Consider the following 22300-nt stretch of genomic DNA (forward strand, 5'->3'; position numbering starts at 1 on the left):
AAGTTTGACGAAGGGTGGTTGGGGGGCGGGGGGGGGGGCATAAAGGTCAAAGAACAATAGACTGTCAAAAAGCTTGACGAAAGGTGGTTCCTTATATCTCTTATAAGTTTACTCAACCTAGCAGTCATACACCCTCACCCAGACTACCTAGACTCATACAACCTCACACAGACTTCTGAGACTCACAAAACCCCTCCCAGACTTATACAAGCCCACAGACTCATTCAATCTTGCACAACCTCACCCTTACATCCTAGACTCATAACTTCACACAACCTCTCCCATACTCATGCAACCTCACCTAGACTCCCTAGACTCATACAACCTCACACAGTCACATAACTTCCCCCAGACTCATAAAACCTGCCCAAACGTCACCCAGAATCATACAAACCCACAGACTTCATGGACTCAACTTCACACAACCTCCTCCAGATTCATGCAATGTCACCCAGACTTCCCAGATGTGTACAACCTTACACAGACTCATACAACCTCACAAAACTTCACCCAGAATCATACAACCTCACACAACCTCACCCAGACTAATACTGTCCCACAGACTTCACAGACTCATGCACTCTCACACACTTCACAGGTATTAACTAGACTCATAACTTCACACAACCTCACCCAGACTCATGCAACCCCACCTAGACTGCCCAGACTCATACAACCTCACACAGTCACACAACTTCCCCCAGACTCATAAAACCTCCCAAAACGTCACCCAGAATCATACAAACCCACAGACTTCTCGGATTCATAACTCACACAACCTCCTCCAGATTCATGCAACCTCACCCAGACTTGCCAGACATGTACAACCTCACACAGAGTCACACAAATTATTTAATCCTAATAATTGTTTTGTGTTGATGAAATGGAAGACCAAGGGCCCTTCAGACCTTGTTTTACATTTTGTTTATTTTCTCCAAGATTTTCCACATTTATTTGTAGCTTGTGCAAATAAATACAACACTATGTTAAAAATGTCAATGTTTCATTTCTAAGGGAATGATAAAATGAGGGCAGCATTATTTAAATGATTGACTTGTTGAGAGTCTAAGTGACTTTGGGCTTCCTGACAGGGTTGCGGAAGGCGCTTTATAAATAAAGCTTTGATTGATTGATTGATTGATTGATTGAAGCTCTAAATTTCTTTGAAATTTTTATTCTGACAAAGGGCAGCATCGTCCACTCAGTATGATTCCTGTTTCGTTTGTAGCAGAAACAACTTGGTGTCAAAACTTGTCTCAAAATATCAAAAATCTTTCCTCTCTAGGTCACGGCTTCAAGTTCGGACCGATTATTGGGAAGCTCCTAAGTGAACTCAGCCTTGGAGAGGTGCCTTCATATGACCTTTCACCTTTCACAATCGGACGTTTCCAAGCGACGTCTAAATCGTCTTTGTAAGACTGGAAGTTAAGAACGTCTCATTCTAATTGTTAAACGAAGCATGCACCAGTTTACTAAAACAAGTCTGATTTGTGGTTGTTGGATGTTTTACTGGAATAGCTTCTGGGTTAGAACAGATTCAATGTTTTATCATCAATGTGAATTAGTGTAATCTTGGAAAAATCTCATTCAATCAATGTGAGCGTCGGGTTCTGAATGATTAGATCATGATCTATCCATTAAACTGCCCTACGACCGCCCCTCCCCCCCCCTCCCCCCCCATCTACACAGCTGGAGCAGCTGGACAGGAAGTGAAGCCAGAGTCAGGCTGTCGAATGTAACAGACTGAAAGTTCTGATCTGCTTGCGGGTTAAATGTAAGAAGTTGTATGTGTTCCTAACCCTAACCCTAACCCTAGAGTTTGGCTTTGTTCTTGTTGGGATGTGTTTAGGTGGCGGGCGTGTTGTTTGTGAACAGTCTGTCCTGGCAGAGGTGTGTGTCTCGACGTATGTTACTCTCCAGGGAGGTGGGCTGAGGACGTTTGGACATTACACACAAACTACATTCACGCACAAATATTTCCTGGTTAGACAAGAAATTTCGTGAAATCAAATAAACAAACATGGTGGAAGGGGAGGGTGGAGAATGTCACCTCACTTTCTGATTGGCTACAGGTCACATTCTACAGGCAGCATGCCTTTTTGTCTCTGCAAATCAGACCAAGACAGTCCAGTGTGTTACCAAGAAGCCTGAAGGAAGGCATTTGGACCTTGCATTTTTTTAGCTTGCTTATGTGGCTTTTTGGTGTAAATTCCAGCTTTATGTGCGTAACACTAAGCGCCTCCTTAAGGTGTCATAAAGAGTAGACATCTAACAATCTGTCCCAACAGGTGTTTTAAAGGGAAACGTGAATCTATAATTCACAATTTAATCATCAATATCTTTGATACTGTGGACTGCAGAGCAGTGAACATGCACCAAACCCACAAATTATTGAAAACAAAGTGCTGAGTTTGTATTTTGTTTCTTAGCTTGTCAGTAAGGAGAATGCAGCACCGTCCGTGTCCCGTTTAGTACCGGTTGTCCAACAGCAGCCTCCAAATAAGCTGCTGCGTTGAAACAAGACACAAATCACCACTCTCAGGTCATTAAAGAAAGTTTTTTTAAAATATTTTTTTAAGTAGCCACCAATCTTCATAAATACTTTTAGTAATCTTTTGTGTGCACCTGGAACGACACAGCAGACACTCTTGTGATGGATGGTGGGTGGCATACATCATGTTAGTGAAGTAAAGATCAGGAAGGATCTAGAAAAAGAATGTTGCTTTAATTTCTGTTGCTTTTGGGAAACAGCTGCAGGGGTGGACTGGCACTGTCCCGGTGGGCCGCTTAGCCAAGTGGGCTGCTAGCCCAGCTTGGTCCGACACTACCCCACAGTTGGTGATCTGCAGAAGATCAGCTACATGGTAACCCAAAGTTAACAGACTTTTCCAGGCATTTTTGGCAAGAAAAATGCGGTGGAGCGATGACGTAGGAGTTGTTTTACCGCGTTAGCATGTAGCTAATGTCCCGCTGATCTCCGCCCGTGGAGAATGAGCTGATCTGGAAGGCCAGGGCTCCCGGTCGCAGCGGTCTGGCCCTGCTTGGAATTTTAACATTCCCAGTCCATATTAGATCTCACATTTGGCCTAGAGACGAGTCCGCGAGCGGCAACACCCCCCACCCCCATCGCTCTTCCAATGGGAAGGGCCGACGATTCGTAATAATTCCAGGGCCGAATTTTGGTCCCAGTCCACCCCTGAACAGCTGAGACGGCTGCTGATGGAAACACATTGATGTTATTGGTTTGTCTGATTGCTTGCAGATTTCCCAGTAAACGTCCATCTTTATGGTTTCCCAGAAGTCTCCGTTTCATATAGTGTGTGTTTAGAAATATATCAGCTTTATTATGACTCAGTGGGTGGCCTGTTGCCTGAATCTGCACCCCCCATGGAGCGGTAAACATTTTAATCACTAATAAGATGTCCCATTACAATGCATGCCAACCAAGGCCATCAGTGGAAATGGGAAAATTATGCAGCACAACGGCTGAGCCAATTGCTTCATTGCCTCTAAGTGACTTCAGATAGATTGCAAAGGGCCATTATGCAAATTGAAAGAATTAGAATTACATTAATCTTGCAAATGAACATTTTCTACCAACAATAATCATCAAGCAGGGGAAACTAAAACGCCCCTTGTGGAATGATGTCTGGCTTGTAAAATCAGCAGGTTTGTTGCTTTTTTCCTGGTTCACTGGGACCAGATGGAGATCCACATCCGAAGCTTCACCCGCTATCCTGGAATGTCTGGAATGTAAACTGTCAACACACCATGTTGAGCTGAGCTAAAAGCAAATACATCCGAGTTAAATAAAAAACCTTTGAAATTCACCTTTATTGTTTATTTTACTTGTTAGTGGCATGCTGATCCAGCATGGATTGTTCAGAACCAACACCAGGTTCTGCCACCAGGCCTCTGGGCCCGAGCGAGGCTGGTTGTTTTGTTGTCACTAGATCTGTGGCCCTGCGCTTGAAGACAGGGCCAAGTTTATGGCAAATAGATGTGTTCTGAGGTTACAATCAATACATGATTAAAAATGAATACTTTCCACCGGGTTTTGGATATTTGTTCAAACAAAACAAGAATAAAACATCTTAAATGAATAGCCAGTACTTAGACAGAGCCTTTCAGAGTTCTACAACCTCCCAAGGTGCTTTACAGCTAACTAGTCATTTACACCCTGGTGATGATGAGCTACATTGTAGCTGGGCGCACCATCGGAGGCGAGGCTGCTGGTGGCTGCTGGTCCCTCTGACCACCACCAGCAGCCAAACCGGGTCAAGTGTCTTCCCCAAGGACACCACGACTGCTACAGATGGGATGCAAACCTGCAACTTTCCGGTTACAAGGTGTGCACCCCACTTCCACCGTCTCCCCATCATTGAGAGTCAAAGTTGCTCCCAACTAACTGGACTCGTAGTTCAGTTGAACTTTCTGTAACACCCTTTGATGTCTAAAAGTTGTCTCATCAGGATGGCAGTAGCTCGGGAGGTAGAGCGGGCTGTCCAGGTTGCAGGTTCAATCTCGGTTGTCGCCACAGAATGCTGCTGTTGTGTCCTTGGGCAAGACACTTTACCGGCCCTGCCTGCTGGTGGTGGTCAGTAGTCTTGCTTCAGTCAGTGCGCCCCATGGCAGCTGTAGCCACATAGTAGCTCATCATTATCAGCGTATGAATGGATGGACGACTGACTGTGTTGTGAAGCGCTTTGGGGGGTTGTAGAAACTTCACAATACTGGCGATTTACCAATTTAAATAAATATTCAGAAGTCTTGAGGTCAGGACAGAAACTGGTGTGTCCATTCGGGAACCGGCTTGGTTCTGTTTGGTTAAAAGAGTTGATCAAACTGAAGAGACTCAGTTCCAGGGTGACCTGCTGCATCCTTCAGCTCTGCTCCTGGCGGTGACCCCAGACCTCCGTGGTCTCCTGAAGCACTACTGAGCTACTCACTCTCCAGAGAAGAGGACCGTTCAGCAAGGCTACCCGTCGTTTTCCTGACACAAGGTCAGAGGCAGCGACTACGAGTCAGCCAGAAAACAAGATCGACTGTCAGCAAAGACCGCGAGGGAGAGATGGAACCAGCAGCTGCATTTGGAAGGGTAATGAGCTCCTTGTCGAAGCTGCCAGAAGAAAACATGGAGAGTGTTGGGTGTATTTACAACATCTTCTGTCGCTGTCCCTCTCTGGGGAGAAAACATGCCTGCCTTCCCAATATTGCTCTTTTTCCATCACCTCAATCTGCCGGTCGTCAGCTCCCACTTCCCTCCAGCAGATGTGCTGCCGTGGCTGAAGGAGCAATTTTCATCATTCCGCTCATGAATACTGGATGGCTGTAAGTGGTTCTGATTCCAAGGTTACAAAGGTTGCAGACGGTAATCTGCAACCTTTTGCTCCCTGGGAAAGGGTTTCATGGAAAACAGGCTGTGCTGATGCAGCTGAGCTGCAGGAGAACCACCGCGAGGAAACAATGAGGACCACTTTCCTGCTCCACAGACGATCTGACTTCCCTCTGATTGCCTCCTGCTGACCCCGGCCCGTCTGTGGATGCTGCTGCAGGCAGCAAACAGCAGATTAAGAGCAATACGGATCGGGCCAGTGAAGGAACGTTGCATGTGGCTGCCACAACTAAAGCTGCTTGAATATGAGCCAGTGACATTCCTGTTGCTAGCTAGCAGGAGCAAACGTGTAACTCAGAGGATTGTTCTGAAGAAGAGAACAATCAGAAATGATAAGCAAAGCTCCCATTCGTGTGACTAGCAGTGACTAAACACAACAATGACCAAAGTGTTAGTTTTAACTAAGTTTCAGTGTTTTCAGACCTTTTTGGTCAGATGCCCACCATCCATCTATTTTTCTCTGCTTATCTGGAGTCAGGTCCAGGGGCAGCAGCCTAAGCAGGCAGGCCCAGACTTCCCTCTCCCCAGCCATTTGGGCCAGCTCCTCTGGGGAAATCCCAAGGTGTTCCCTAGCCAGCCGAGAGACATAGTCCCTCCAACGTGTCCTGGGCCTTCCTTTGGGTCTCTGGGTTGGACGTGCCTTGAAAACCTCACTAGGGAGTCGTCCAGGAGGCATCCTAACCAGGTGCCTGAGCTACCTCAGATTGCTCCTCTTGATGTTGAGGAGCAACGGGTCTACTGTGAGTACCTCCCGGTTGACCCGTTGCTCCTCCCGGACTTCCAATAGACATGTACAAGCTATTTAAAGCAAAATTAATTCCCCCATTACTAGAAGTTTATCTGGAATCCTTTACAACAGGTTGCCTACCTGCTACATTACGTAGTGCCCTGATCATTCTCATTCTAAAACCAAACAAAGCGCCAACTGAAAGCGGTTCTTATAGACCCATATCGTTGTTAAATTCTGACTCCAAAATCATAGCTAAGGCTCTGGCTATGAGGCTGGAGAGGGCTCTTCCAGCCATTATACATGGAGATCAAAATGGTTCTGTTCAAAACCGTCAGGGGTTCCATAATGTGAGGAGAGTTCTCAATATAATCCATAAGTGTGAAGAGACACCTGACACTGCAATACTATCACTCGATGCGGAGAAGGCGTTCGATCGAGTTGAATGGCCCTATCTAATTGAGGCGCTTAAGCGTTTCGGATTTGGTGATCACTTTCATAGATGGGTTGAAATTTTACTTGCTAATTCGGTTGCAATGGTATCTACTAATAATCTCATCTCTCATTCTTTTGAGCTATTTCGAGGCACCAGACAAGGGTCTCCAATTTCACCTCTGCTTTTTGTACTAGCCATGGAACCTTTAGCAATAGCAATAAGATCACATCCATCAATCCAGGGTATTAAAATTGGAGAGACGCTACACAAAACAGCAATGTACGCTGATGATACTATTGTGTTTCTATCACATCTCGCAGAATCAATACCATCCCTCATGAAGCTATTCGATCAATTTGGCAGTTTCTTTGGGTTCAAAGTAAATAGAGAAAAATCGTCCATTATGTTTTTAAATGTAAAAGAGAGGGTGAAACCAGTTGTGTCCCATCCATTTGTAAATGCCATAGAGGGATTTAAATATTTGGGCATCAGAATAACCCCAAAAATAAGTGATCTTAGCTCAGCCAACTATGAGCCCATGGTAATTGAGGTGTCGGATGAGATTACTAGATTAACATCACTGCCTCTTTCTTTACTGGGAAGAATAAACATAGTAAAAATGACCATATTACCTACATTTCTATATATGTTTCAGTCAATTCTGCTGGCCCCTCCTCCTCCTTTTTTCTCCAAGATCAGAAAGCTCCTCTCTAATTTCATTTGGAACAACAGGAAGCCAGGACTCAGACTCTCCCTCTTGTATTTACCATATGACAGGGGAGGGCTACAATTTCCAAATTTAGAATGGTATTTTTGGGCTGCTCAGTTGAGGACGACGAAAAAATGTCCTCAAAAGGTTTGTCGTTACATAGCTATCTATACTCAGCACCATTTAAAACTGTAAAGAAAACTACTACTAATCCATTTGTAAAAAATACTGTTGTTATTTGGCATAAAGTACAAAAAATGCTGAATGACTCTCCAAGGCTGTCCTGTTTCTCCCCAATTTGGGGTAATGAACTTTTTGCTCCTGCTAAAAATGACTTGGGCTTTAAAGAATGGCTTAACAAGGGCATTGCAAATGTGCAGGACCTATACGAGGAACATTCTTTAATGTCATTCAGGGAATTAAGGGCAAAGTTTAATATTCCGCAGAAACACTTTTTTAAGTACTTACAACTTAGAAGTTTTATTCTGGCACACTTAAATAACTCAGTACATCAACCTCCACTGTCAATCCTAGAAATTAATGTTACAAAAAACTATTTTGATAAAAGATTGGTGTCCCAGTTTTATAGCATGTTAGTTGAAAACCATAAGGACAACTCTGATAGTAGAAGACGGGAGTGGATTAGTGACTTACAAGAAGACATTTCATCTATTGAATGGAGTAAAATATGTTTAAAAGCACACACTCAAACAACTAACACTTGTTTGAGAATGATACAATTTAATTGGATAATGCGAACATACATATCCCCTGTACAATTGAATAAATTTGATCCTAATATGATTGATCTATGCTATAAGTGTAATAGACATCAGGGTACATTATACCATTGCCTGTGGAAATGTGAAGAGATTCAAAAATGTTGGATTTCAGTGTTACAATTTATTTCTCAGATCACAACTTCCCCTGCACCACTTTGCCCTAAGTTATGTATTTTAGGCTTGTACCCAGATGACTGTACTCTGTCGCGTGTCGAAAGAAAAATGATCGATCTTTGTTTGTTACAGGCCAAACGCTGTATTGCATTATGTTGGAAGAATGTTGGTTGCCCCTCCTTTAACCACTGGCTAAACAACGTAACATCGAGTTTAGCTCTGGAGAAACTGACTTATATTGTTAAAGAGAAGGCCTCTGAATTTTATAACATTTGGAGGATATTTCTGGATCTACTGAGGAGTGGGGATTTGGAGGGGGTCGAGGGGTGAATAAGATAACTAGACAATGATGAACAATGTCTGACGTGTTGTTGGGAATATACTGTGTAATATAAATTTTTTTTTCTAATTATTATTTATCTTATTTGCTTGCATTGTTTATCTAAAATTATTATTCACTTACCTTGAATATGTTAGGATTAACATTTTAATAATAATTATTATTATTAGTATTTTAATGCCTGACATATGTTCATTATATTTTTGTGTTGGATACGGTTGATGGAAGGGAGGTAAAGGGAAAAAAGGGGGAAGAAAAAAACTAAAACATATGTTTAAAAAAAACAATGCTAGCTTAAACTTGTGTGCTAGCATCACAATATAGTACAGATTACCAGCGTTGTGAGTAACGCGGTACAAAAGTAATTAATTACTGTAATGCATTGCTTTTTGCTGTAATGTAAGACATTACAGGGAAAGAAAATGGTCATATTTACTCGGTACAGTTGTCAGTAACGTACGGAAGCGTATTACCGTCAGTGCGGGGAAAAAAACTCAGGACCAGTATCTCATAATCACGAGAAATGTTCTCGTTAAAACGTGATATAAATCCAGGTCAGGATGCCTCCTGGACGCCTCCCTGGTGAGGTTTTCCGGGCACGTCCAACCAGGAGGAGACCTAAAGGTAGACCCAGGACACGGTGGAGGGACTACGTCTCTCACCTGGCCAGGGAACGCCTTGGGATTCCCCCGGAGGAGCTGGCCCAAGTGGCTGGGGAGAGGGAAGTCTGGGCCTCTCGCCTTAGGCTGCTGCCCCCACGACCCGACTCCGGATAAGCGGATGAAAATGGATGGATGGATGGATGGATTCTCATCCCAGCTGCTTCACACTTGGCTGCGAACCACTCCAGGGAGAGCCGGACATCACGTTCTAATGAAGCCAACAGGACCACACCATCTGCAGAAAGTCAATATCTGATCCTCAAGCCACCTCTCACCGGGGACGAGCCCGACTTACTTCTGGCGATGCGGACCAAGCTCTGGCACCGGTCATACAGGGACCTACCAGCCCTGATCAAAGGGCCTGGTACCCCTTACAGGGAATCCTGAGAGATGTAGTTTAACGCCTTCTCATTACTACATTTGAACATTTTTCTAGAATTACGTTTATTTACGGTAAAACGAGACTTCATAAATTATTTTAAATCATCTGATTACTCCTGAGAAAATGCTGAAGTTTATAAAAACATAATATAACCGAGGCAGCAAACTTAGTTCTCAAAACATTTAGCTTAGAGGCAAAGCGATATATCGGTGGGCCGATTTATTCATTTTTTTCTATATCGACCAAAAATATTTTTTATATCAATAAAAAAAATTATTAAATAAAATCAGACACCTGTGTGGCCGACTGCTGCCACTATACTAGACGGAAGGATCCAAAGATCCCCAAAACAACATTTTTTAAAATGTTTTGAGTTTGTTTTATATTTGAATTTCAATAAATATTGAGATTTATTGACTTATTTAATTTATACTGCACACGGTGAGTTGTCTTTCACAATCAATGTGCTGCTAAAACGTAAATATATCGGCTTTAGATATTGGCTTAAAACATTCTTTAAAAATCGGAATCGGCCTTAAAAAACAATGGTCGGCCTCTAATTTGGCCAAAACTGCTAAAGAAACATCATTTTAACCAGACAAGAAAATTCCACACATCCGATAAATCCAGTAGGAGCAGCATTCCAAAACAGTCACTGTTCTTTATTTACAATATATTAAACTGATGCAAAACCTTTTAAATAAGTGGTCAATTTCTTCAATCCAGGAAAATAAACAGGAGCTTTTTCCCCAAGCTGCGTGTATCACACACACGTTATACAAACACCAGATGCAGAACATCTCAGGTCTTTCTGCTGGAGCCAGAAAAAGAAGCAGTCAGTGAAACGGACTCGTGTCATCGGCATAGAGAATAAAGATAACGCACTTGTGAAAAGCATAGAGTGTGAAGCACTTATACCTCCAACATCAGGGCCATAAAAGCTTTTCTGATTCCTTAGGGTCAGGGTCACACAAGTCATGTGACAAAAAGGCAGCATCACACTTAGTCGCTGTTTTAACACCGAAGAGCTAGAACACCACTCAAACTCACATCCCGTCTATGAGGCCACAAAGACGGACGGACATTCTGCATTCTCACAACAAAAAGCTTTGGTTATTTCGGACCCTCAGGTGTGCAGAATCAGGGGGAGGGGCCTGAGTTCATCATGGCACCTGGACATAAACATGGCTGCTTCTTTCCTGCTCTGCTCAGGTAAGCAGCACCAAGACCTTCTCTTTAGCTTGAGCCCGCTGCTGTGATGAGCATCGATACAAAAACATGTTGCTCAGTTTCTCAGTTCAGGATCCAACTAAACAGCCTTTTGAATGATTTCACCTTCAGCCGACCCGTTCCACAGCCTGACATCGTTTCTCCAGGAACTTGTTTGGACTCCCAGCTGGAGGATCTTGGAGGTTTTGTGTCTCTAATAAAAACACTCACTTCCCTATTTCTACCTATGTCTGAGGGACACAGAACTAAAATGTAAACACACACATCACAGCTACGCTGAAGGTTACTTTTGATTCCTGAGCCTCTTCGGACCAGTTTATCCACTAAGAAAGACATCTTTGAGTCCAATCTTCACTGAAGTGTTGCCTATGGTTGGATTACATGCTAAACCTGCCCACAGGTCAGATTACAGATTACTCCACAGGGACATGAAATTAACAATCCAGCACAGTCACTACAAACTACAGGATCAATGGAAAAGCCATGAAATAAGATAAACTGGGTCCACTTTGGAGAAATAGCTCAACTATGACCAGATTGACAAGCTAAAGGGTAGTATGAATGCAGAATCCCTGGTCTTAAAATGTCCATCTCAGAAACACCACCTTGATTCATGCAAACATTAGTTTATAAACGTTTGCATAACCAGTCATTTCCTGGTTAATCTGTGGAAACTACCCAGCTATTCCAGCAGGAAGTGTCCCGGGATGCACGGGAAAACAACTCCAGAATCTGCATTCAGAACTGGTGGTGATGTTAAGGATTATAAACAACCCGACTTGGAGTAGTTGTATTCTCACGGTTTCAGGTTTCTGTGAAAAAGGTCAGTTTGAGGTGAATAATCATTAAAAACAACAACAAAAGGGTCTGGATGTAAGTGAATAACAACCAGGAGCTGCAGGAACAATGACTTTTTCTTCTGTTGAGTTGGTCTGAACATGATATTATTAAATGATGTGGTGTTCAGGCTCCGCCTCCTGCACACCTGAGTATGAGCTATGTGGGAGTTCAGAGAGAACAAGACCATGTTCTTGTTAGGTAGAACCAGACAGACATTTCCCTCTCACGTGCATTAAGAACCCATTTGTTGGTTCTGTAGGAAACAGAGCCCGGTGCTACAGAAAGAACCCATCACCAGAGACTGTGTGTGAGGGACACGCACAAAGTTAAGCCCTAGTCTTTGTCTCACCACTCCAGTCTGTCTGACAAGGACATTGTCCACAGAGGCCGGCTCAGTCCTCAGGAACTTTCTTATACTGGAAGGATCTAAAGACTCCGGAGAAAACTGGCTTTATTTTCCTGCTGCAGCAGGTCAGAGATGAATACAGCGATGGAAGCAGCTCAGCTGCAGAGGAGGTCGTTGGTGGAAAACAGCCCTCTGTCCAGGAAAGAGAACGAAGGCTGGAGCTTTCTCAGGAAACAGACGGGTACACTGCTCACATCGTTCGGCTGATACTTTCTGGCGTGTTAATACATCTTATTCTGGTGCTCGGAGTGTAAATAAGGGCTAAAGTGAGAAAGGCTGTAGCTGTATTTAATGCATCCAAATCCCATGAAACTATTGCATCAGTCCACCGACTCCAGGGGTCAGTGCTCTCACGCATCATGGGAATATTTGTGTGTGTGATTGTGCTACAGTGACAATCACACACACACACGCGCACACACACACAACCAGTCATCTTCACATGCAAGGCGAGCTGTCCCGGTGGACCGAGGGCCAATGTCAGAGAGCTAGGACGGGGTCTCAAGACCTGTCCTCGCTGTCATCGTCTTTCATGTGACTGCCGTATCTGGATCCAGAGTAGTGTGAGCCTGGAGTCGCTGCGCCTTCCTCCTCCTCGTCATCATCAGACATGTCAAAGCAGTACCTCCTTCTGCCTGGGGGGCTGTGGGGTGAGAGAGAAGACCAACATCAGCAGAGAGGACGAGGTCCTGTCCACACCTCCAGGTGTCTCCACCTCTACAGGCCGGTGTAAAACGGGCTGTTGTGTCATCATTTGTGAAAAGCTTCATGTCCACAGAGCTTTTAAAACCCTTTTATGTGTAGAGGTGCAAACCTAGCAGAACATCTCAATGTTTTAAAGCTATCTGGAGGGGGGTGGGCGGGGCCTAAAAGGACAGATGACTAGGCTGAAGTGCTGCGTGTTCCCAAAACAGGAATTATTTTTATTCCATTGGAAAAGGAACACAAAAACATGCTCTCTCTCTCTCTCTCTCTCTCTCCCTCTCTCTCTCTCTCACACACACACACACACACACACACACACACACACACAAATAAGTAAAAATTGAAATGAAGGAAATCTCACTCCCAGACTGTTATAAAAGTTGGCAGCCCTGGTCAAAACACATAAGTATTTATCATTTTAAGCTGTTATAGCATACGAGTACTCTGTGCTCCTCCTTGAACCGTCCCCTCATCGTGGTGGAGGAGTTTGAGTGCCCTCATGATCCTAGGAGCTATGTTGTCTGGGGCACTTTGTGCCCCTGGTAGGGTCTCCCATGACAAATGGTCTCACCCTTCACCTAAGACCAAAGAACGGTTCACAAGATCATTCATGGATATAAATTCAAAGAGTCGGAGTACCCGGCCCGGAGGGTTATCAGGGTCCCACCCTGGAGCCAGGCCTGAGGTTGGGGCCGAGTGAGCGAGCGCCTGGTGGCCGGGCTTTCACCCACGGGGCCCGGCCGGGTCCAGCCTAAACCGGATACATGGGCTCATCCAACTGTGGACCCACCACCTGCAGGAGGAACATGAAGGGTCCGGTGCAATGTGGATCGGGTCGCAGACCAAGGCGGGAGTCTTGGCGGTCCAATCCCCAGACAAGGAAACTGGTTTTTGGGACATGGAACGTCACCTCGCTGGTGGGGAAGGAGCCGGAGCTTGTGGCAGAGGTTGAGCGGTACCGGCTAGATATAGTCGGACTCACCTCGACACATTGCATTGGCTCTGGAACCCGAGACCTGGAGAGGGGTTGGACACTCTCCTTTGCTGGAGTTGCTCCGGGTGAGAGGCGGAGGGCTGGGGTTGGCTTTTTGTTAGCCCCGAGACTCTCTGCCTGTGTGTTGGGGTTTACCCCGGGGGACGAGAGGGTAGCTTCCTTGCGCCTTCGGGTCGGGGAACGGGTCCTGACTGTTGTTTGTGCTTATGGGCCAAATATCAGTTCAGAGTACCCACCCTTTTTGGAGTCCCTGGGATGAGTGCTAGATAGTGCTCCATCAGGGGACTCCATTGTCCTGCTGGGGGACTTCAATGCTCACGTGGGCTGGGATGAGGATCAGCACCTCCAAATCTGAGACCATGGTTCTCGACCGGAAAAGGGTGGCTTGCCAACTCCGGGTCGGGAGAGAGGTCCTACCTCAAGTGGAGGAGTTTAAGTATCTCGGGGTCTTGTTCATGAGTGAGGGTAGGAGGGATCGGGAGATCGACAGGCGGATTGGTTCAGCATCTGCAGTGATGCGGACTCTGAGCCAGAAAGCCAGGCTCTCGATTTACCGGTTGATCTACGTCCCAATCCTCACCTATGGTCATGAGCTTTGGGTAATGACCGAAAGAACGAGATCGCGGATACACGCGGCCGAAATGAGTTTCCTCCGTAGGGTGGCCGGGATCAGCCTTAGAGATAGGGTGAGGAGCTCGGACATTCGGGAGGGACTCGGAGTAGAACCGCTGCTCCTCCGGATCGAAAGGAGCTAGTTGAGGTGGTTTGGGCACCTGGTCAGGATGCCTCCTGGACGCCTCCCCGGGGAGGTGTTTCGGGCATGTCCTGCCGGCAGGAGGCCCCCGGGTCGACCCAGGACACGTTGAAGAGGTTACATCTCCAATCTGGTCCGGGAACGCCTTGGGGTCCTGCCGGAGGAGCTGGTGGAGGTGGCCGGGGAGAGGACGGCCTGGAGCTCCCTAGTTGGGATGCTGCCCCCGTGACCCGGATAAGCGGAGGAAGACGAAGAGTACTCTGTGATTCAGGGTGTAAGGCAAAGCGGGCCAGAAAATAAAGCCCTGTTCACCTACGCTCAATTCTTTTTATTCAGGGACCCATGAGCCGCATATCTAGGCTGCCTGTTATCCTGCAAAGGTTAGTTAGGTTTGTAACTGTGGTGGAATACTCAACTCAGACAGAAATGAACTTTGTTGAGGGTGATGTGTATGAGAAGAGACTTGTGTCCTCAATATCTAAAAAGCATGATGGAGTGAAGCATGAGACAGAGACTGAAGCCTCAAGGTCAGAGACTAATAACATGCAGATTGAGGAAGTCAGAGTGTCCTCAAGAGGCAGAGGAAATGCCCTAAGTAGAGCTTTTACACTACGGTGGGCTCGGTCTGGTCCTGGTAACCCGAACCCTGTAGTCCCTTTCATTCTGAGCTGACCACACACACACACACACCTATGCTTCCAGCATGCATGATTCATTAGCAGTATGGATGCAGGTAAACATCTTCTCTGACTGCAGCTCAGACATGTCGCTCCAGCAGCAGAAGCACGAGGACCAACGGTCTGACCAAAGTATAAATGCACCTTTAGAGAACTACACAAATCATAACATGAGATTATAACTGGATCACTCTGGTGATTCAGCAGTTCTAGAGAAAGCTTCAGACCGGCCACCTGAAGCAAAACCTCTTTAACCATCAAAGCTTTTGACACGCCGTCAAAACCTTTTTGCACTTGCGAAGCTGATACAGAAACGGTTCCTGCAGAACGAGCTGATGTCGTTTAGACTCCTTCAGAGTCCCAGACGCGCGGTTCCATCCGTCTGTCGTGACCTGGAGACAACTCCAAGACCGGTCTAGTAGTGCCGCAGTTTCTTCTACGGACCTCGGAGCCGGGAAGTCCGAGGACTTCGACATTCCGGATCTATCACGAGGGTCTTCGAGTGGGTATGTAGACATGACAGATGGCGTCTGATGTGTTTTTGATAATAATCAACTTCATAGCTTAACGCAAACCAAATTCTTTTACATCCAGAACTCGGCTCTCCTGGATATGGAAGTTCTGATAACATCGCATTCACACCTAGGTTCATACATCACATCTAGATCCATCCATCACAGTAAAAGTTAGTTAACTCGTCATGTTTTAATTGTTTGTAAAATAAATTCTTACTTTTATAAACCTGACTCTTTTCTGAATCAAGACGAAGTGTGTACAATCCCCTGATAAAGCAAGAATCCTAGATCTTCTGATAAACACAGTAAAGACCAAGCAGAGTTGAGATTATTGGTCATAAGTAGAGGTGATATATATCTTGAGCTCTTAAAGCACTCAACTTGCCAACCCTACAATATTTAGTGTTGCTTTAAAGGGAACCTTAGCAGTTAGCGCCTGCTAGTGTCCATTTTAATGCACCGCTGTAAAAACAAAAACCTCCCTTCACTGTGCGTTCACGTTCAACACCTTAATCTAACAGCTGAAATGTCTCCGCCTTCATTACAGGAGCGGTTCATCACTAAATCAAACAAATGAGCCGTGTTTACTGCTTGTTCTTTACATTTTCTTACCTCCTTGACATAAATGTTTTCTTTGTCTCTTCTGAGGCTCTACCATGATGATAAACACTTCAAAACTAGGTATAACTCATCTGTTCGGAGGTGTAAACATGGATTGCCATAAAGCTTTACTGCTTTTTAAAAGACACGTGACTTTGTGAGACTTCCAGGCATCGGTCTGTAGAGGCTGACGTTATAAACGGGGTACACGGCTCACAAAGGGGAGGTGGAGCTGAGACTTTGCATTAACTCTCTAAAGGGTCATTGTAACAGACTAGCTCAAGAACATGATTTTAATATAAAAAAAGTTGCTTAGTATGCCTTTACATGTGTGGTTCACTGAAAAAACCTTTTTTAATGATTATTTGTGATTATAATCAGACACTGAGGTTTGATGCAGGCTGAACATGAAAAGAGTCTCCTACACCGATCTCCTGCATTAGTTCCTAATGAAGCCTGACAGATCTACGTCACACTGTCACTTATCATTCATGGACTCACAATCTTCACTCATGACGGGGAAGATTGTTGTTGGTTTAGCGTCCAGGAAGCAGCTGAGAACGTCTCTGCTAGTAGAGGCTAACTGTTAGCATTAGCAACTCCACCACACGCCAGAACTCCTCCAGTCTTGAGTTATTTGTGGAGATAAAACATCGAACATTGCAGAGCAAACAGAGTCCGTGGTAGAGTCGTGTTGCCGTTAGCCAATTAGAGTCGAGACGTCCAAATATCAGGAAGTGAGACTCCAAATCCTGTCATCTGAATCTCTCCTCTGATCTGAAACAGGCGCTTCTGGGCTTTTTGTACCCAGAGTACGACTTACAAGGCATTCATTCTCACTAGAGACCACTGCAGATGTATCGATCAAACACAAAGGTTCATATATAAATGATAACGGTTCATCACCTTTAACAGCTTGACAAAAGCTCAGGTCATCAGAGATAAATGTGGATCAGAGTGTAATCATCCTGCAGAAACAAACTGTTGTTTTGATTCACGACTGTTATTAATCAGCCTGAGATGACTATAGAGCATGAAGACAGAGTAACGGCCGTGTTGAAAAGCTTCTCTCACTATCAGACAGAGCTGTGAGTCAGTGTTAGCTTAAACTAATGCAGTCTGAACTGGTTAGGTCACACCGTGCTTCAAACACACCAACCTACTTTTGGTCTCAGTCACTGTCGGGCCGGAACAAGTACTTCATCACCAAACTGTCTACCCTCTTCTTCCTCTTTTTCTCGTCCTTATTTGAGAGCTGGTTCTTGCTCTCTTTTCCATCCTCTTCCTCCTCCTCGGGGTTGGGAAGCGTTTTGGTGGGGGCTTTCTTTACGCTGCTGGAGCTCCGGTATGAAATAGTAGATGCATCAGAACTCGACCCCGAGTCTGACTCAGAACCTGAAGATGACGAAGATTCCTCCTTTTTTTTCGACTTTTTGGACCTTCTCCTAGAGCTGCTTCTCTGACGACTTTTGCCACCAGAGCTGTGAGACTCAGAGCTACGACTTCTCTTCTTTTTCTTGCTCTTGCCTTTGCTCTTGCTGCTGCAGCTGCTGGTGCTGCGTCTCATGCAGTCTGCAGAAGATTCAGAGCGTCGGAGACTGCTGGCAGGGCGACAGCTTTCCCCATCTCTCCCACTTTTACAATCATCCTTACTGGTTTTTGACTTTCCCACCTTGTTCTCTGAATCCTCCAAGCTCCTACGTGTAAACGTGATAGGTTTAAAACTCAGAACTTCATTGATGGCTTTCTCCAGGTCCGGATCAAGGTAGTTGCGATGAGTAACAGACTTGATGTCCAGGTTGTCGACGGGAGACGCTGACCTTGCTTGTGGTGGAGGCATAGACATGCTGCGACCCGAGGAAGAGTAAGGACTGTATGTGGACCTTTCAGTAAAAGCTACACTTCTAGTGTCATCCACATCAAACTCGCTAAGGCGGCAGCTGCGAGCCAGGGACATATGAGAATCAGGTCGGCTAACACTTCCAGGACTGCAACACCTCGATCGTCTACTAAAGCAGGGACTTCCAGGGCCGCTGCCATACCGGGAATGCCTCCCCCCCTCGTCCAAGTCTGCAGTGCTTTGTCTGCGTCCAGGAGGGGTTAAGAGGCTTGAGCTGCTGCCAGGTTTGGCCTCCTTCTCTGACGTTAACCTGAGGTTCGTGGAGGACCCACTTGGTGCGGTGATAGGAACGGCTGAATCTTTCTCACCCTTTCTGACCCTCCAGGAGCTTACAGAATAAGAGTCATCCTGGAAATCGGAATTTTTAGACTTAGCCCTCTGGAAGGTGGGAATATCCTCAGATGCCGTCTTCTCCTTGACGTCCCCATTGTTTCCAACAGAACTGGGGTTGGATTGTCTTCTGTAACTCAGGGAGCTCATCACTGACACGGACCGATTAGCCTCTACCTCCTTGTCTTCCTTATTTACCTCCTTAACAAAGTCCCACTCCTTCCCTTCCTTTGCATCTACATTTGCAGCATGTCTAGAGAGACGCCATGGTGGAACAGATGGAGGAAGAAAAGCAGAGGAAGGTGAAGGTGACATAAAAATAAAAACATTGAATTAATCAGAAGAAAATCTTGAAAACCAATCAAATGAATGAGTGGGGTAGCCTTCAGGAAAACGAGAGCAGAGCAATAAAAACCCGACCAAGAATTAGCTCCCCCACCCTGTGTTTGAGTTTTACCAAACACACACACACACACACACACACACACACACACACACACCAACAACACACACACACACACACACACACCAACAACACACACACACACACACACACACACACACACACACACACTGGAACAATAAGAAAGAGGCATGAAGTCTCATTGAAGGATCGTTGGTAAAACCTAGCAGGATTACCTCCCTCTACACTTCCAAGGCTCGTCACATTTACACAAAATAGAGTTTTAATTATTTCATGACGATACAAACATCAACGTTTGCTCAAAGTCAATGTTTCTAAATCTGTTAAAAAACATCTACAGCAAATAAATCTGCCAGTTTTACCCAAATCCAACGTCCTGTTCTTCAGACTGGAGGTCTTCAACCTCTGGAGCTCTGAAACCCCTCCGGGAGTCCCTGAGACACCCAGGGCCGTTATCCTTCTCCCTGCTATGTCTGCAGCTCTCTGACAGACAGAATGGTCTCACCCCAAACCAACCGGTAAACTAACACTCTGACACTATTGGTAGTTCCACTACAGCTGCTATGCATAACAGAAAAGAACGCTTCATTACAAAAGGCTCCTAGACACTAGTGTTGCGTGTTTAAGACTCGATATTAAGGTGCAACTGTTTCTTTTATCACTAACAAGACAGCTTATCTAACCCAAATAAGATTAAATGAGAATCAGTCATTTAGCCCCGGCTTTATCCCATTCATTCTGTTTCAAACAATAAAAAAACTCTTGAACTTTTGTTTTAAGGGGACAGTAAAGTTTAATACCCAAACACATAGCCCCGTCTTCAGACTCACCTGGAACCCTTTAGGTTGCCATCATCTGAGAAGTCCTTGGCAGAGCATTTGCTTTTGGACAACCAGGACTTCACCCCATCAACACGGTCCTCCATTTCAGAGTCTGTGTCTGAATTTCCCTGACTGCAGACAAGTAAAACAGGAGGGAAAAAAAGAGTTAGCGGTGGCTAACGAAGTGTCACGCCTCCTGAAAGGTCACCAACGGGAGAAGAGAAGCATTCAGCCACTCAGAGAGGAAGACCAGAATACGAGCAGTTAGTAGGATTCAGCACAGGATCAGGTGTTAAAGCTACACCAGCTGGTGAGTGTGGTATTTTATTTAGCACATGCCTTGTAACCTTAACCCCGTCAGGACAGGGATGGTGACTGGGACGCACATTCAGGAGCAGAGAGGAAGACTGGAATGCAAAAAATCCCTAAATCCTGCATTGTTGGTTCTTTTAAAAACACAAAAAAGGTTTCTTTTTTCCCTTGCTGACGTGTCGTTCGCGGCTGCGAACTTCCTCAGAGCTGACGCTGATGGTGGCATCACTTCCTACTCCGTTTATCCGCGGGCAGCAGAGGACGATGTCTGCTGTTTATGACCCGTGTGTTGTCCCGGTCCATTATATGGTTTTCTCTTGTGCAGTGATCTGTTACGGCTGACTTCTTTATTGTGCTTTCTGCTTCTTCTTTTGCTGCTCTTGTGTGTTTTCTACTTGTTTCTTTCTCGCACTCCTTTCTATGTTCTATTGTTCGTGTGTTGAGTTGGCGTCCGGTTTCTCCTACGTATGTTTTATTGCAGAGTACACATCGGATCATGCATGGGACTGCATCATCGGAGAGGGGAGAGCGGGCAGCAGAGGGCGACAACGTCCTCTGCTGCCCGCGGATAAACGGAGTAGGAAGCAACACCACCATCAGCGTCAGCTCTGAGGAAGTTTTGCAGTCGGCAGACGACACGTAGGCAAGGTAAAGAAGAACCTTTTCTGTGTTTTAAAAAAGAACCAGCAATGCAGTTAGAAAAGCAACAAATTCAAATTCAAAGATACTTTATTAATCCCAGAGGGAAATTAGAGTTTCAGTACACACACTTCTGAGATCAGACGTACGTACATAGGCATAGACACATGACAAGAACTGGAGAGTGTTTTCATTCGAAACCCCAGTCGCGCTACCTTAATGGAGATCAGAGGGGGTTACACAACATAAGTGTCCACTAGGTGGGGAGGGTTAGGGTTGGGGACTCTTCTCACATCAGTGCATTCAGCCACGATGAGCAGCACTCGCCACCTCCTTTTGGACAGGGAAAGGAGGTATTTGGGTTTAGAAAGCACAGTGACTCCTGGAAATGCTTCAACGGCCTTCACCGGTCGCAGTCCTGCCCAAGCTGGGATAGGGAGACAGAACTTGCCATGGAGACGGCAGCATTCCACATTTCTTCTGAGGGGGAGTAAACACTTCAGCCTCACAGGCTCAACGGCACCAGATTCAGATAAGAACTTGTTTTGGGTACAGATAGAGATAATTTCCTCTCAGTCTTAAAGTTCTGTTGGTCTCCAACCCCTCTAAATCCAATAATGGTGTAATTAATCTATCCCCAACCGTGCTGTGCCGTCCACTTTCTCCTTGATGGAATCCACCTTCTGTGCCAGAGTCTGAATCTCAGCCAAAGTTCCAAGCTTACGACTCACCTCGACAATTATATGAGTTTGTTTGTTTACAGCGCGGTGTAATCCATCCCTGAGCTCCGGGATTGAGCCAATATTCCTCGACAACTCATTAATTTTCCGGTTAGCCAGGAAACCGCTCAGGCCAAACAGCAAGAAACCTGACACTACGAATATCCAGATGTCTTCAGAATCCTCTACAGACAGTTGAGAGAGGCAGATCAGGTTCCACTGTTTCCAGGAGTCCATGATATACCCAACTGGATCTGTCTGGGGCAACCGGGAGCCCCTTTTCATCGTTGAAAAAATTTTGTCAATCGCATTGAGAGACCAACTGACCAGGTCCATTTTAAAAATTTCCAGTTTCCAGAAAAAATTCAGAAGCGCCGTACACCCAAAGACAGACAGAGAGCTGTGGGATAAGATAGGGAGGAGAGGTGGAAAAAAGCGTCTGAACTCTCCAAGAGCCGGAAGAGGAAGCAACAGAGCAAGAAAATACCAAAGATCCCTAAATCCTGATGGAACTATCCCCACATTTCACTTAATAGTATTTACAAACAGCAAAGTCTAACATGTTAATACACCATTCATACAACACTGGTGGTGGTGGTGGTTGGGGGCGGGGGCAGTGGCTCAGAGTTCCCCTGTAACTGGTTGGTTCAAGCCCAGGCTCTGTCTGCTTCACTCTCCTTCCCTGTTGGTGGTGGGCGGAGAGGCCGGTGGCCTCAGTCAGCGTGCCTCAATGTAGCTCATCTTCACCATGTGTGAATGGATGAGTGATTTACTGTTGTGTAAAGCACTTTGGAGTCCTCTGACTCAGAATGGTGCTACATAAATGTGAGTCATTCACCATTAAAAGGACAAAACTGATGGATTTTTGTCACTGGCTTCACACACAC

The 22300-nt window shown here is 45.4% G+C and overlaps 2 protein-coding genes across 15 annotated transcripts in view; one reads left to right on the forward strand and one right to left on the reverse strand.

Moving 5' to 3' along the window:
- pipox (pipecolic acid oxidase) overlaps positions 1-1666 on the forward strand; it is an 83706-nt gene extending 82040 nt beyond the window's left edge. For all 5 annotated transcript variants that reach the window (XM_070543742.1, XM_070543743.1, XM_070543740.1 and 2 more), the window contains one exon: positions 1286-1666. In XM_070543742.1, coding sequence (XP_070399843.1) covers positions 1286-1416 — 131 coding nt within the window. In that variant the 3' untranslated portion in view covers positions 1417-1666. The remainder of the gene's footprint in view (positions 1-1285) is intronic.
- An 8522-nt stretch (positions 1667-10188) lies between these two features.
- The window catches only part of myo18ab (myosin XVIIIA b), a 159102-nt gene continuing 146990 nt past the window's right edge, over positions 10189-22300 (reverse strand). For 7 of the 10 annotated variants that reach the window (XM_054734261.2, XM_054734260.2, XM_054734259.2 and 4 more), the window contains 3 exons: positions 19753-19875; positions 17432-18751; positions 10189-12666 (listed from right to left, as the gene is read on the reverse strand). In XM_054734261.2, coding sequence (XP_054590236.2) covers positions 17440-18751; positions 19753-19875 — 1435 coding nt within the window. In that variant the 3' untranslated portion in view covers positions 10189-12666; positions 17432-17439. The remainder of the gene's footprint in view (positions 12667-17431; positions 18752-19752; positions 19876-22300) is intronic. The other 3 variants (XM_070543733.1, XM_054734263.2, XM_054734262.2) reach the window with 1 other exon arrangement.

This window comes from Nothobranchius furzeri, chromosome 13 (genome assembly GCF_043380555.1).
Source record: "Nothobranchius furzeri strain GRZ-AD chromosome 13, NfurGRZ-RIMD1, whole genome shotgun sequence".
In the NCBI taxonomy this organism is placed as follows: domain Eukaryota; kingdom Metazoa; phylum Chordata; class Actinopteri; order Cyprinodontiformes; family Nothobranchiidae; genus Nothobranchius; species Nothobranchius furzeri.